The 16,651-nt window shown below is 38.8% G+C and overlaps 2 protein-coding genes across 2 annotated transcripts; both read right to left on the bottom strand.

Annotated features, from left to right (window-relative positions):
* Positions 1 to 500: 500 nt before the first annotated feature.
* Positions 501 to 14,352, bottom strand: LOC120107110 (putative SWI/SNF-related matrix-associated actin-dependent regulator of chromatin subfamily A member 3-like 1). Its single transcript, XM_039120271.1, is given in 4 exon segments — positions 501 to 1,630; positions 7,795 to 8,101; positions 12,757 to 13,737; positions 13,740 to 14,352. Coding segments are annotated over 4 exon segments (2,613 nt in total). The 5' UTR covers positions 14,253 to 14,352; the 3' UTR covers positions 501 to 818.
* A 1,082-nt stretch (positions 14,353 to 15,434) lies between these two features.
* Positions 15,435 to 16,202, bottom strand: LOC120107114. The gene has a single exon (XM_039120281.1). It carries the CDS (start codon positions 16,162 to 16,164, stop codon positions 15,607 to 15,609), a length of 558 nt encoding a protein of 185 aa, XP_038976209.1. The 5' UTR covers positions 16,165 to 16,202; the 3' UTR covers positions 15,435 to 15,606.
* Positions 16,203 to 16,651: the final 449 nt, after the last annotated feature.

The following is a 16,651-nucleotide window of genomic DNA, read 5'->3' as shown; positions in this document are numbered from 1 at the left end:
TAATCAGCTAAACAGTTGGAAAACCAACTGTTCCAGAAGCTTTGGTTTTCCAAAACCTTTTTGCCGACAACCAAACATACTCTAAAAGAAAAACGAAAGAAAATAAAATTAATATTTCGCAACATAATAACATTACTTATCTGCTTGTTTCCTCATGTACTTTTTTAGCGAACATTAGAGTAGATAGTGCAACTCTTGCCATTTCCACTAACTCGCAACAAGTTCTTTTTTGCTTTTCTTTTTACTTTTTTGAGGAACATAGTGAGGTTGCCACCACCAAGGTTTAAACTCTGGACCTGTAGTATGGGGAGAATCATGCCAACCAGCTGAGATAATGTTTTATTGGCCAGCACAATAAGTTTTATCATAATTTTCTCATGATTTAGACAACAAGAGGTTTCAACAAGGAACTGGAGCTATGAGACGGATATTAGTCGCAGCCCTATGTATTTTATGACAAGAGAACAATAATGGTAATTTAACTAATGTAAGGAAAGCTCAAGTTTGTAATCTCATTTAAAATAACAACCTCCTCAAGAGGGACATACCTATAAATATTATCACTGTTTTTGCTTATAGCTATTTTTATACATAATTCCAAAATATGCATATTCTAGATTCTCCTCCAACTTACGATATATGTGAGAGGCCGAGCTAATCCAAAACCTACATGTTACCAATAGCATCACAGGAAAATAGCTATCCAAGCAGTGCACATGGATTATGGAACAAAACTATGCACCTATAGTTTGTTAATGTGCACATGCATGTACTTATACTATATGCTTGATTGAAACCCAAAAGCATGTGACAAGAACTCACAGACGCATCACAATGCGAACATCTTCAACACGCATCTGCTTCTGTTCTTTGGCTGCCTTGCTCCCAAATGCACCACTTGCCAATTTTTTCTTCCTTTCTTGCAACTCAAGGATCCTCTCCTCAATGCTACCCCTCACTATCAGCCTTACCACCCTTACATCCTGCTGCTGCCCAATCCGGTGCACCCTGTCCATTGCCTGTTCCTCAAGTGCTGGGTTCCACCATGGTTCGACCAGGTATACTCTTGAAGCTGCTGTTAGATTTACTCCTGCACCTGCAGCCTTAAGGCTGGCCAGTAGCACCGTGGGTGCACCAGGATCACCCTTGCCAAATTCCTTGATCACTTCAGATCTCTTCTTTGCGCTCATGGAGCCATCTAATCGCAAAATTCCAAATCCAGCAGACTTTAGTGGCTCCTCGAGCAGGATCAACATCTTCCTGAACTGAGAAAAAATGACCGACTTTATTTTAGGGTTCTGTTTCTTGGTTTCCAATAGAAGCTTCAGTAAGGTAGAAACTTTTGAAGAGACAGGTCTATCAGAAACAAAAACTTTGGACTCATCATCTTTGGATGACTCTGTTGATGGGGCTAAAAAAAGGTCTGATTTTGATAAGGGATGGCGACAAATAGGACAGCAGGCATTCAGGTGCTTCAAGGTTCTTAGAATGCAAGCTTGGCAAAAAATATGAGCGCAACAAGTTATGACAGCTTTGATTGGCGGAGAGAGGCAGACAGGGCAGTCAAAGTCATCTCCATCTTCAACCAATGAGGCCAACTTCTTTAACAGCTCTGGATTTCGAGACACATCTGCACATACAATATCTTTTTTATTAGAATAGTTACATGATAAAAAAAATGACAAAGGGAACATGACAACTAAACTGCAACAAAAGAATTGAGAGTTATCCATATTCCCCTAAACAGGCTACATAATAGCCTTATCCATATAAGTCCAAGTGGATTTATCTGGATAATTCTATTCCACCAAATTGCCAGAATAGAATTATCTGGCAGAATAGCGAAAACTTATCCCTTCTAGCTATGATTTTGCCCCTATCCGCTCTTTAAATACACAAAAAAATGGGAGGACAATTTGTCATTATCATGAAAATAGTTGCAATCACTTATTCCCTCCACTCATCCATTCAATCATATACCACAAATTGGCTCCTCTCGTGGAATAGACCAATAGTAGAGGGATAACCCTACAAAAGTTATCCCCTCTACCAAACACAACTTAGAACAAAAGTGTGGTTCATGCAGTGTGAAAGGGGATAAAGTTCTAAAACTCCACCTCTATTGATAATATCCTTTATGGATGCTGCATATATCAAAAGAAACAATTAACTGCTACAAATACTGTTTAGCCAGGCAGTTGAAGATAAGCATTGCAAAAGTTTGCTGAACATGATATAGAGAAGTCATGTATGTAGTCAACTGACATATCATGACCGAAGGATTATTTTCTGTCCTTATTTGCAAGATATCAAGATATGCTGAGAATCACGTTAGCACCAGCACATTTTGAGCTTATTGTTCAATGGAAAAGCCCAAAGCTGACATCAAATTTGCAATACAATGTTCAACTACACAGAAAGGCTTCTTGTTGTTTAACATGGAACAGTTATTACATTGGTTCAAATGGGAAAGATTTATTCAATTATCCAGCCAAAATAACTGCTGGAAACTAATTAAACTCCAGCTTAACAATTGATCAATGCTGAGAATTTGTTGGATTCCTGCTGAACCAAAAGGCTTCGCCAAAACTCAAAATCTAATTTGTTTCCAGCTTATGCATCAGTGCCAAGAATTTTGTTGTTTTCTGGCTGGACCAAAAGGCTCAGCAATTGTCCAAAACTAAGTTCCAGTAGTCAAATGCATGACAATGATAACATAGTTGGATCATAGGTAGACCAAGAGTTTCTCATTCTATCATTCATGAAGTCCTGGGAACAAAACAGGTTGGTATCCCTGGATCATACATGAATCTGAGCCAAATTAAATCCGATATGTATCCAAAATTAAAACCCATGGGTTAGGCATCTATCCCAAATAAGGTCACAAATTTCAATTGGGTCGGTCTTAACTTTCAATTGGGTCAGTCTTGAGCCACAAGATTTAGTTCAAAGAGTTTAGCATTAAATTTAGGGCTTGGCCCGACCTAACCTAGACCCACCAAGTGATTGGTTGGTTCCAATTTCAAATCTTGAACTAAAGTTAATTCAGAAAAGGTATTTGTCACATTAGACCTGGACCAAGACCTGCCTACTTGTAGCCTTTTGAAGGTCCCAAATCACGATCGTATTTTTAAACAGTTAATAGTGTTGTAAGTCTAGGAAGGTCTCGAGTGACGGCCAAAGAAGAGTGCACTGGCCAAACATCATTGTATCTTTGAGTTTCAAACCCAATTCCCTCATATCACCGCAGTAGGATCATATGGAATTCCTCAATTTTCTAATGCCATCTTCAACCACCTTGTTTCTACAATTTGGTGTCAAAGAAGTTTTATAATATCTTATTATCTTAGAATATAATATTTGTATTTTTATTATATTATAATATTGTTTATTACAATAACTAATTTTAAATTACTAAAATGTTATTAGTTAGAATTAGTTATGATTAATTATATTATTTGTACTGATTTTATTTTAAATATTATTATATTGTAATAATAGTTATTGATGATATTATTATATCAAATTATATGATTATTATATTGTAGTATATTATTATTATAACATATTATATCAAAATATAATAACATCTTATTGTTGAATTATATTACACAATTATTAAATTATTTAATAACTATTACTAATCAAAAAAAATAATAGTTATATTACTATTAATAATTATAATAATAAAATTTTCTGACAGGAGTATTATCAGTATTACTTAAACATTAAGAAAATAATCAATAATAAAATATTATTATTGTATTTAAATCAGTACATGGTTATATTCATATTTGATATAATAATAATATTATTTAAACATCGATAAAAAAAGATAATAATAAAATAAAAATATCTTACTCATTCAACACATGCTAAATATGACTTTCTTTACCTTACCATGAAACACTTAAACAACCATCACTTTCTCAGCAAACCAAAGGGTAAAAATGCCCACTTTTTCAAAATGCACTTTCTGAAAGTGCCCTAAAGTTACTTTTGCTGCAAAAACCAAATAGACCCTGTTACCGGGCTGACCTGAGCAACAGCACAGTCCCAACCGAGCGCGAGCGGGAAAGCGAGCTGTGTCCCCCACGAGGTAGTGTCCGCTCTGGGGATTGTAGACCTCTGGGCACTTGGGCACGCGAGAGGAGCCACCCCGCACGGTTTTGTCCCACAAAAGGGCCCTCGTGAGGAAAGGCTTTGAGCCCCCCATTATAAGGCACAGACCTTTCCACTACTCGGTCGATGTGGAACTAAATTCGGAAACCCTACAACACAACCCCCCTAGCGGGAAGGTCCTATGCCGGTCGGGGCCCCTACCTGGCACACCATCTGTTGCCGGGCTGACCCAAGCAACAGCACAGTCCTAACCGAGCGCAAGCGGAAAAGCGAGCTGGGTCCCCCACGAGGTATTGTCCACTCTGGGGATCGTAGACCTCTGGGCACTTGGGCACGCGAGAGGAGCCACCCCGCACAGTTTTGTTCCAAAAAAAGGCCCTCGTAAGGAAAAGCTTTGAGCCCCCATTATAAGGCACAGACCTTTCCGCTACTCGGTCGATGTAGGACTAAATTCAGGAACCCCTACAACAGACCCTATATGTGAAGCACGCACATGAATTGAGGTCACCTAAGAAAAAGCACATAGTCATTTTAAACGTAGCAGTGATATGTGCAATGATTAAATTATCCATATCTATGAATGAGTCGTCCGCAAATGAATTAGATAATAAAAGCACTCGAACTCTTTCATTTCAAAAATCAATGTGGACATATCCTATACTAGTTATTGAATAACTATGATTTATTTCAATATAATGTTATATAATCACAAAAATGCTTTCACCTTCCTCCTCTAACATTTTCTATCTCTCCACCCTCTCTCCCCATGATCAGTTGTGCCTCTCTCCTCCACAGCTCCACCGCTCTCCCTTCCAACTCTGTGTATGTGTGTGCATGTAGCTCAGCACCCCCTTCTCCCCTATAACCAGCCACTTCCTCTCCATCCAGCATCCCACAGAAGATAGTCTCCTCTCTTCCCTCTCCCTCCCTCCCTTCTCCATCCTCTTCTCTCTCACACAATGTTGCAGCTAGACCTAGGTCACATAGGTCGGATTAACCAAGTTTGGCTCAAGCCTGCAGTTTTGCTGCAAGGTGGGCTTGACTATGAAAAGTAGGCCTGAGGCTAGTCTGGACCAAGCTTGGGCCTAAAGATTTGATATTGATATGGGGTCATGGCCTTACCCAAACTGATGGATGCACATGTCTTGTTGTCATAGAGTTGATGCATAAGAATCTCTGTGTGATGTATTTGCTCAACTCTTTGTCACATAGTGTTAGGTACTATCATGGATGCTCAGTGCCTCGCTGCATGGTCGATGCAACAAAACATATACCCATCCTGTTCCTTACCAATTGTTTGACAATAGCACAATGATTGACACATGGCACAATGATTGACACATTATATTATGTACCAAGCATAATATAATGTTAATGGCAGTTGGCATGGTATTGGCATGTGCTACCTTAATACATGGATACGCAGTTGAGCGAGTGTTCCTCAACATTCAAAGCATATTGATAGAGGCATCTTCATTTGCAAAGCACCAAATATAAGATCATATATTGTAATTTTTTTCAGTATATACTAGATGTTACAATAGATGGAGACATTAGTACATAGTGTCACATGCATCTCATATAACAATAACATGTATTCTTCATAGGTCATGAATGAACAAGATTAACTTCAAGGCCAAAAAATGTAACAACCCTCATAGGGCACCAATAAACATCATACAGCATGACATTCAAGTACACATTCATAATTCCAAACCATGGTTGGCGAAACTGTCCCGAACCGACCAGTTTAGAGTGTATCAAGCCGTACCGCGGCAGACTGAAATGGTTACAGCAAACAAAATGAGAACGGCAACGAACGGGGAGAAGGAAAAGAAAAGAAAGGAAAGAGAGAGCGGGGGAGGGAGGGAGAGGGAGAGGAAGGAAAAGAGAGGGAGGTGGATGCTAGCCGACAGAGGGCTAGAAAGCTGCCACACAGAGGAGGCAAAAGAGGGGCTCTGCCTCCGATCCCCTATTTCGTTCGAAATAGGAGGCCCCTCTGGAACCCCTGTTTCAAACAAACCTTGCGGCTCACCGGCCTCTCCTAGCCGTCCGCTCCTAGCCGTCCGCCGGCCGGCCTCCCTCCCATTCTCCCCCTTCTCTTTTTGTTTTTCTCTCTCCCGTTCTCCCTTTCCCCTGCCACCTCTGCTGTGTCAGTACGGGCTTGACACGACATGGGATAGGGTCGTACCGACCTGTGCTGCCAGACAACCGATCCGGAGCTCGGTTCCGGTACAGCAATCCTTATTCCAAACTATTCTCACCCAAACATTCAAGCAAGATAATCTTCAATAGTAATCAAATATAAATTTGTATCAAGGGTTTCATTATATTATTGACTTGCAAACTATATGAACATATCAATTTATACATGCATTGAACATTTGAAATATCACCTCAATTATTTTTTTGAAAACAACTTGCCCCTTGATGAACCTAGAGACACAAGGACCATAACCAAGATAATATGTATACAAACCAAGCTGTATAATGGGTTAAGTACCTAGAGACAAATCTTTCAACAGCTTCATTCCATAGGAATTTTACTCATACTGAAATTCACAATAATCAACAATTCTTATGCCATTAAAGTTGTGAAATAGCTCTTTGACTATCGAGCTAGGAAAATTCAAAGTTGGGTCCTCTTTTACCATTGGAAGCCTCTCTAACATCAACCATATAATTTATCCCTTAGGGCTTTAGATCGCCATTTTAGCTTTTTTTATACAAAATCAAAATCTCAAACAGAACAAAAACTGAATAAATATGAAAAGCCCAAAAATTAATAAAGCAAAACAAAAGGTAAAAATAATAATAGATCCATAAAAGGCTCCTGATATGTAGTACTTGGTATTGGCATGCAAATACTTTAAATTGACGTACAAAGGGTCAAGATTATGACAAAAAAAAAAAATCTAAGAATCAGCATCTCCATAAAACTAATATAACTTCTCCTTCCTGCACATTCTATTGGATCTATTCTACTTTAACCAACTGAAGAGGGCAGAGAGAGCTAGAAATCTCTTGTTTTCAACTGGCTACCATAGAACAACCTAGATCAAGTTGACTCTGTTTTACAACAAAGAAGGCTTATCATAAGCCTCACAATTAGAAGCCTTTCAGTTTCTTAGAGACTAACTCAAATAGGAAAGAAAGCTGCTAAAATCAACCACACATAGTAAACACAGTATTACTTAAAAGTAGCATAAAGAGTGCTAAATAACAAAAGCAATACTTTTAAAAATGACAAAACTGGTTAACAAAAATAAAAAGAGCAAAATTTTTGTTCCACAGATAAATCTTCCTAAAAGCAATCTAAATGCCACATACAACATAAAATGGCAAATATAGAGTACAGTTCACAGAACTTGCACCACGAGTTTAGTCTCCAGAAGAATGTTGCTTTACTTATGCTAATTACATGCATAGCACTACAGTAGCAACTCTTTAAAGATAGTATCATCATCACAATTATAATTAATATAATCAAAAGCTTTTACATATATATCCATTACAAAGTACTGCCTATGAAAAACACCTACATGGTTCCAGCAAATGCCTAATATAAGAGATTAATAACAACCTTTTAAAGAACTTTAAATTAAAAATGAATGAAAATATGTTACTTTTTTCTTTTTTTTTGCTAGGACGGATGTATCAAAAATATGTTACCTTCAAGAGTATCAGATGGAAGGAATGATTTAATGTCTGATGGACACAATGCCATATCATTACAGATCTGGCGAAGCCGTAATATAATATGAAGTACAGTAGAATAATTGCGTAACACAGTGTCTGCGTCGATGTACTCCCTCACTGTGTTTTGTGCTTCTGATTCCATATGATCATAATATTCACATTCCTCAGCAGAGAGTTCCACAAAGCAAGTTTCAATAGTTTTTGGTGGCAGCCCAACCACACTCTTGTTTCCGCTCTGGGTATCTTTTGTTCGCCGCAGGGAAATGGTACCCATCAAGGCCTGAAAGATAATTAAAATACATCTAAGATAACATGAGCTCATATTCTGAGTACTTATTCTCACCCGTTGAGATCAAATTCAGAATGGAAACACTGTGCTATCTACATATAACACTAACAAAGTTCATCCAAAATTTCGAAAAGAAATCATATCAATTAGGAAAAAACACTGCCATCTCAGGTTCACCTTCTAAAAGCATTAAGTACCAAGCATATCCAAATCCAACTTTGTTCCACGACTTACTTGCCAGTTTATATAACCATAACTTTCCTCTCAAAGCCAGATGCTCCATTGATTTTTCCTCGAACAGTAGTAACAAGGCATATTTGATGTAAAAGTTATATATAGAAATATTAACAGCTCATTAGGTCTGAATATCTTTTATCTTCTTCTTCTTCTTCTTCTTCTTCTTCTTCTTCTTCTTCTTTAATATAATTCCTGTTGTATTTAGTCTCATGGAATGCGAGGTCTGACTATGCAAGCCTTCTCTTCTTTTTTTCTTCTGTATGGACAAATTAAAGAAGGCCTCCTCTTCTAGCACCACTGCCACCAGCTGGCCACCTACTCCTTGTGAATACTGTTAGCCGCCAGCATAACCACCTTGCCTCCAACTCCTCTCTCAGGGTAAGGTTTGTCAGTAGAAACAGCAACATACGCAGTTTGCTATCTTGGTTGTGGAGGAGATGGCAAGGATTTAGGTTCCACTCCATTTGGGTGAGGGGATACTTCATTGTCTCTCAATTGCAATAACCATTTGATTTTCTTCAGTTTCTCTTTCTTCATGCATTTAACTACTGGCATGTTAACCAAACATTCCACCAAAAACAAGGATTTCTTGATGACCTCTATAGAATGGTGTTTAGTATTGACTGCACTATATCTACTACATTATGTATATTTCAAGCTACTTCCATCTCAGTGCAGAGGTGTTTTCTGTTCTTATGGGTTTCTACAATCCTAATAGCTACAGTGTCTCTTTAAATTCATTGATGAACCTAATATTTTGCTTATAAAGTTGCAAAACATTGAAGAGAGATAATTAGAATTGTTTTATTCTTTCTTCATACTCTTAATTTGAAGTAGAAGCTTGCATCAATACAAATTATGTCTACTTCTTTTAGGTATTCTAAATGAAATAAGAATTTGAAACATAATTAGATAAGAAATTGATCGCATTTGCTCAGCCTGATTTCTCTCCGGAAAGGACAGAAAAGTTGTACTTGTCAAAGACTTTAAGATATAGTTTTGTCTTTTCACATAAAAAGTTGTAAATTAGATAAAATCAATTTTATTTCCTTGACTGTGAGATTGATCATAACTATTATATTATCGCTTTTCACTAAGCTTTCTTCAAATATAATTTACTATTGGACATAATCTTGATATGTATCAGTTCTGAAATATTTTGCTTCAAGTTTCCTGTCTCACGTAAAAGTAATACAATCTTACATAACTAGTAGTATTGCCAAAGCATACCCGGTTATCTGTTTAGTACACATATACAAAAGGAGACAGTACAATGAGATTGCAAATGGGGGGCATTAGCTTACCACCATGATTTGCAAAGCCCATGGTTACATTATGAACATTTTCACATAAAATATAGGGTTATTGGCAAGCTCTAAATCACTTCAAAGAAACATTTAATGCTACAAATAAACTTCTCGAATGGAATTTGTAAATGATGGTTAAGGAATATCATTGTCAATTTTCATCTTAATCAAAAACCATGATCTGAGGTTGATTTTTTACAATAACGCTTAAATGTAGTCCACTAAAAGATGACCTAGACAACTGCTTTGGATGTCAAGGTGCCTTGCCTAAGGCCTAGGCAGCCTACTTATATGATATTAAAAATAGGCAAGAGGTAAGGTCGATAAGTATCATGCCAACTTACAAATAGGCAACCGGGATCAAGTGTGCTTTTCATTTCTCTCACGTGCTGCAGTTGTCAAGATAAAAATAGAGAGCTTACGAAATGGGACCAGAGTGAGGAAGAAACGACAGAGACACCAACTGGCTGTACAGACTTGGCATGAAGTACAGGTGGCACAAGTGTGAGAGCAAATTCCTTTGCTCCTCTTAATCACCTCATCCTCCTCTTCCGACAACTCATCCTTCCCTCCCTCCTCTTCCTTTTGACCTCCTTTTCAATGATGTCTATAAGAGACAATAACATCATTGTCTTAGCAATTATTGTCTTTGCTATAAGAACAATAAACAGAAGAGAAAAAAAAAGAATAAAGAAAGAAATGGTTGAAGGAAGTTCTACCTTCCTACAAGTTTCCTAGAACCTGCATCTCTGTGTCTTATTGGACCCTACTTGACCACTCAATTCCTAAAAAAACATTGTTAAGCACTCTATTTGAGCTAAAGACACTACTCCACCATGGGTTATTTCTATACCATAATCCAAGGAACACAAGAAACAATTTATATGATTATTATTTTTCATAAAAACCAAATTAATATCTCTAACCTTGACACTAACATCATCATGTAATTTGTGATATACTTGATGTGAGCTAAAGCATATATTAAGGCGCCAAACTCTATTAGGCTATAAAACTTAAGAACTTCAATCAATGAAAAAAGCTAAGCAGACCCTTTAGACCTAATAATCTAAGGTGCTAATCTTAGTAATATGATACAGTCCATGGTGTTTATTTTGTAGGTTTATTTATCTCTAGAATTTCATGGTTTAACTATCAGTTTGGTAATAACTGCATTTAGGGGAGACTCAGCTAGACCTCTCTAATGGCATGAACTGACTTTTTTATGCTCCCCTATTACCTAAAACTAGATGAAGAATACATTCTCCAATTTCAAGGCCTTTCTTCTAAAAGGAACATGGACTTTAAAATCTTGCCTACAAACTTTGGGAAAACTCTAATGCACCACAACATAGGGCTCTTAGAAGAATCTTCTGATTGCTGAATTATGGTTAAGAATTGAAATAAGAGCAAAATAAAACGTATTACATAAATATCAGACACCATCAAGGAAATCAATAGCAACCAAATTTGAGAGGGTTATGCTAATTCTATCGCAAGGGCTCAATACTATGAAAAAGAAATTTGTATCAAAGTTCGTTGACACGACAAAAGTTTAACCATAGAGAAAGTTATATACCAGTGGCTCTCTATACATGACCTTAATCCTTCTAATCAAACTTAAAGATAAACCCATGATGCCAAACAACCAATCCTTCATACGCACTACAACCAAATTGCTGAAGAAGGTCAACTCATTTCCTTTTCCCTGTTTATTATCTGCACCATGTTGCATCAAGAGATGGCTAGATGCACATTGGAAACATTTTCTGGTTAAAATATATATCTCAACAAGCAAATCTCACATGTTTGTATAGATATGACTTTCTAGATTTTAGCAAGACCTCCAATTAGGTTGTTTATATAAGACAGCTAAGATTTTAACTGTCTTATATGAACAATAAATGCATGGACCATGAAAAATATTTCAACTCCATCCCATTGCAGGTGTCATATTTAAAATCAAAAGTTTGATGAAGCATGCAGATGCTTCTATCTGAAGCAAACAAGATGCTTGCCTACATATGTTATATCATGCATCAGTTCCTTAAAGCATCAAGCAAAAAGAAAAATTCACTAGAGTTTTTTTTTTTCTTTTTTATTGAATGGGGGATCAATAGTGATTAAATAAAAGCATACACTGTGCTGAAAAGGCAAATAGACCAAAGAACTAGGGGAGCTTGGAGTCACGATTTGAGATTCCTTACTGCTCAATAAGGTATTAAGAATAAGTGATTCCAAGGTGTTTAGGTATAATTCAAAGGTTAAATATAAATAAAAAACAGCCACAGGAAAAATAGTTCTTTATCAGTCAGGAAGCACATTATTCCTTGTAAGTATGATGAAATTAGATGGACAGCAGGTGAAAGTGCACCCACCTCTCTCATGGATGACCACCACCAATTAGTGCAATATTTATCTCTTAAAGGCCTGTTTGTATGAACATATGTGTGGATGCAAACAAGCTTAATGTGCTATTTCAGGTATAAAAATCATATGTGGAACTCTTATAGATGCTATCAAACTGTGTTGCATAGAGTAAAAGAAAGTCTAGTACTTCTTCCTTATCAGAACATGCAATAAATCAAAAGTGACTGATGGCAGTGGTAAGAGATGTACTTTTAACCGTTTACATGAAAATAAAGATGCTCCTAAATATGAGAGAGATTATATGGGTTTGGTTGGAGAGGCGTGGAGATGTACAATAGTAATAAAAGTCCTTCTCAAAATTTGTTTCCAGTTGCAACTTACTTGAAATGCAACAAAGCTAGCTTAGAGAGATTTATTCAAGTCTAAATTAGCAACCTGTGCAGTTTTATTTACAATTCTATTATAGAGTCAACTAAAAAATGTAGGAGCTTAAATAATGTGAATAGTAATGATCTGCAGTTTAAAAGGGACCACATGGAAATTAGAACATGCTAATTTTATAATCCACTAGAATAACCACATAAGGATTAAAATTGAGCGAAAAACATTTAAAGATAAAGCTGGATTTTGAACACCGTCTACAAACTGCTGTGTCATCAACAAACCTAGAAAAGCTGTGCAAATAAAATTAGAAAGGAAATAAAAGCATGGTAAGTTATAAAGCCAACTTACCTGCAGACGTGATAATCCGCTGTTACTCCCCTGTGCTAATGGGCGCTGTACTAAGCTCTGCCAATAGTACTTAATTGAAAATGGCTGAAATCTTAAGAAAGCCATGAGTGAGAATAAATCGAAGGAACTGTTCTGAATGGGTGTCCCTGTTACTGCCCACCTCCTTTCCGCCTTCAAAGCAATGACAGCTTTCGTCTGCTGAGCAGCAAAATTCTTGATCAAATGAGCCTCATCTAATATAACTCTTAACCACTCTATCTCCTTCATAGGTGACTCAGGATCACTAAACTCTGCAGCCAAAGTACTGTAGGTTGTCAGCACAATATCATACCTCAGAAGCTCCTTCGGTTCCCTTGTACGTTCCCCATGGTACAAGTAGACCTTCAAACTACCAGGCATCGTATGTTCTTCCAACTGAGTTATCCATGACGAAAATACTGAAGGTGGACACACAACTAACGTCGTCTTCGAGCCTAAAACCTCAGTACTCCGAATCCCGTCATTAAGTTTGCGTCTTTGACGAGCACCCCCATCATTTTTACCTGAATTCGATTTCTTCCGACGACCCAAAGTTCTCGACTTTTCATCCTCTCCTCCTATATTTTTCACAGAGGAACTACTGGTACTACCAGGCCCGTTAACGGCAATGAGAGAGAGCAAAGTAAGGGTCTTTCCCAAACCCATGTCGTCCGCGAAGATCCCACCCCTTAGCGGCTCCGGCCGCTCGTGGGTCTGGTAATTCGTCAGCACATTCACGAAGCTCCCGCTCCGCTCCTCCCAAAATGGCGGCAAATCGGATGAATTTTCCCTTCGGACCAACCACCCCAACCCTTCCTTCTGGTGCGCAAAGAGCTCTGATACGACGAACTCCTTTGGGGGTTCAAGCTGGAACCTTTTCGCCTCGTCCTCTTTACCAACGAGAGCAAATATATCGTCGATCCTCCGAGCACCGTTCCCGCCTTGGAATTGGAATTGGAATTCCTCTCCTGGACGATGGCAGCCTCGGAGAGGCCGAACTGGAGATCTGACTCGTCGATAAGCTGGAGGCCGCCTTGGTCGAGGGCATCGCGGACAAGGGGGATGGCGTCGGGACGGGCGAAAATGTGGACTTGGCAGGGAAGGCGGTATGGATTGCGGTTCTTGGGGGGTTTGGGGACGATGCCCTCGACGGAGACTAGGCGGGAATCGAGAAGCGGGGCGAGGACGGCGGCGACGGAACGCTCGATGTGGCCGATCTGGGCCATGCGGGTGTTGAGGACCTTGATGGCGTTGGGATCGTAGGGGTTGAGGGGTTCGCGGACGAGGCCGACCATCTCGCGGCCGCTGATGGTGCCGGAGTAGTAGCGGAGGCCGACGATGTTGGCGATGAGGAAGCCAGCGAGGTAGGAGGAGGGGGAGGAGGGGGAGGAGGAGAGATGCTGGGAGTCGGGCCCTCCGCCGGGGTCGTCGTCGTCGAGCTCGAGGTACCGCTGCCAGAGATCGTCGTCTTCTTCCATGGGGAGTGGGGGTTTTCGGAAGGCTGGGAGTAAGAGAGTAGGGCGGGCTATAGAGAGGGATTTGAATAGGCGGTGGACAACGAGACGAAAGCCCGAAAGTTTTCTTTTATTTTCTTTTCTTTGTTTTTCTTTGATCTATGGCGCTACTTCCTGAATAAGGAAATTCCTAAAGAGCGACACGTGTACCAGAAATGTTGGAGTGGGCTGATAACTTGCACATGGTTTTGTCGCGTCATGTTTTTCGTTTTTTTTCCATAATAAAGATTTAAGAATACAACGTCTCAGAATTTTTATTTTTATTTTTATTATATTTTTGAAAATTCTATTATCTTATATATATATATGTTATGTATGTATGTATGTATTTATATTATGTGCATGTATGTATATTATGTATATATGTATATATATGTATGTATGTATTCATGTATATATATATTCCGTCTGCTAAAAATGTAAATAAAATAATTAATACATGCCAGGGAAGTAGAAGGCAACACATAATGTTGTAAAATTAAAATCACAAAAAGAATCTAAGCCATCCGAGTAAAAAAAAAAAAAGGTATGGGCATGAGCAGCAGAAACAAACTTGTGAAGCGGCCTGACCTAAATAGTGATTGATTCAAGTAATGACCAATTGTTATCATCTTAAGGTCAAATTTTTATCCAATCCATAAACCATTGGCCCATGGCACCCTCCCAAGCTGCCTTTAATTTTCATGGCAATGCCATGAGGAGCTCCTCTTGTTGCAACATAGACCAGCCTAGCAGGAGAAAATGATTTGTTCTCACAAATGGAGCTATGGAAGCTTAGCTACACCATTCTACGACGGGGGGCAGCCAATAGATGGAGATAGCATAAGCATGATTAAGGCAATCCCAGTAGCTTCAGTGCGCAGTCTTTGTAACACACTTTTCAAGCGCTTACCAAGCAAGCAAGCCAGCATACTTAGAGAGCTCTTCGCCTTTGGTCCGATATGGGGGCCCTTTTCTTATTGAATGAAGTAGGCAGTAACGGTAATAAGCGACCGATCATTAGTAAAAGACGAAGATAGGGCCAGATGAGATTTGTTAGATGACTTTACAATTGGGCCTTTTGAACTCAGCAGCAAGCCATAAGACTATGCAACTGCATATATATATTAGCTCCTCAAAGAACTATCATTTTGTTGACACAATTAATCAAACACTAAAATAAGATTATGCAACTGCATTCTTATTTTCATATACAATGAAAGACATCCAATCAACCAAACATAAATTCAGCACCATACCATACCCCAAACTAACTATTAGGAATAAATTCAATAAAAAATAAGCTATACTTAGAGAAACACAGCTAATCTCAGTTTCATCAATAAATCAGAAGAGCCCCCACAAGCCCCAACCCCAAAAGCAACTTCCCACCCTCCTTCCCCACTAATCTGGGCAGAGCCTCACCAGCCCCTGATGTTGCATTAACAGGGCTGGTGTCTGCTGGATTATTGAAGTTGGAGGGAACCACAGTGTCAGGCACCAAGCTCTCATCATCCGGGCTGTTCGGCGCCGGTGCCGCCCGACGGGCTCTTGAGGCTAGGAGGCAATCCCTGTCCATGGCTGACGTTGATTTGAAGTGCTGTCCTTGCTGACATTGCTCGCCATCGTAATTGCCTGAGAAGAAGTAGGTCAATCCTTCTTTGAGCAGTGGCACGGCGACGGTCGCCGCCTCCTTGCTGAACTCCGGCTCTCCGGCAGACCATTCCATCGTGTCATCGTCCTCGGCATCGTTGTAGTTGCAATGCTTGTACGTGGTTGCATTGTAGGTCTGGACCACTGAGTGGTTCTTGTCTGTGTTGAAAACTACACGGCAGGACAATGCCTTCTCATTAGAATTAAGTATGGTCTGTAGTCCAACAATTAGAGATGGAAGCATTTGTTTAAATATCAATATCGAGATCCCCACAAGAAGATGTTTACTGATATTGGGATGTAAAACTCTATCCAAAAGAACAAATCCGTGCAGTCACCTAGGAGATTTATTAACCTCTTTGGAAATATAATAATGAGCATTCGGCAACGGTTTACTGAATTGAAAACTAGAGATTATCTTCAGCAACCTTTTTCACTGTCCAGGATAATCAGTAATCATGTCAGCTGCTTAGTTGCCATATCACATCATATGCAGGGACACTGAAATAGACTTGCTCATCGATCCGAATAAAGAGACATTCATGATGCACTTTTACAGAGCATAGAGCTTGTGAAGCTTGTTCATTTGCAACAAAATATTATCTTTGTGAGTCCGTAAAAAAAAAATGTTTTTTTTTGGAGAGGGAAACTATTTTACCAATCGAGTCACATATATCTGACATATTCATACCTAAAATTTTTTCATAAAGTGGTGACGAAATATATAACTT

This window comes from Phoenix dactylifera, unplaced genomic scaffold (genome assembly GCF_009389715.1).
Source record: "Phoenix dactylifera cultivar Barhee BC4 unplaced genomic scaffold, palm_55x_up_171113_PBpolish2nd_filt_p 000769F, whole genome shotgun sequence".
Taxonomy (NCBI): Eukaryota; Viridiplantae; Streptophyta; class Magnoliopsida; order Arecales; family Arecaceae; genus Phoenix; species Phoenix dactylifera.
The sequence above is the reverse complement of the archived record's forward strand: the minus strand, read 5'-3'. Positions and strand labels throughout refer to the sequence as shown.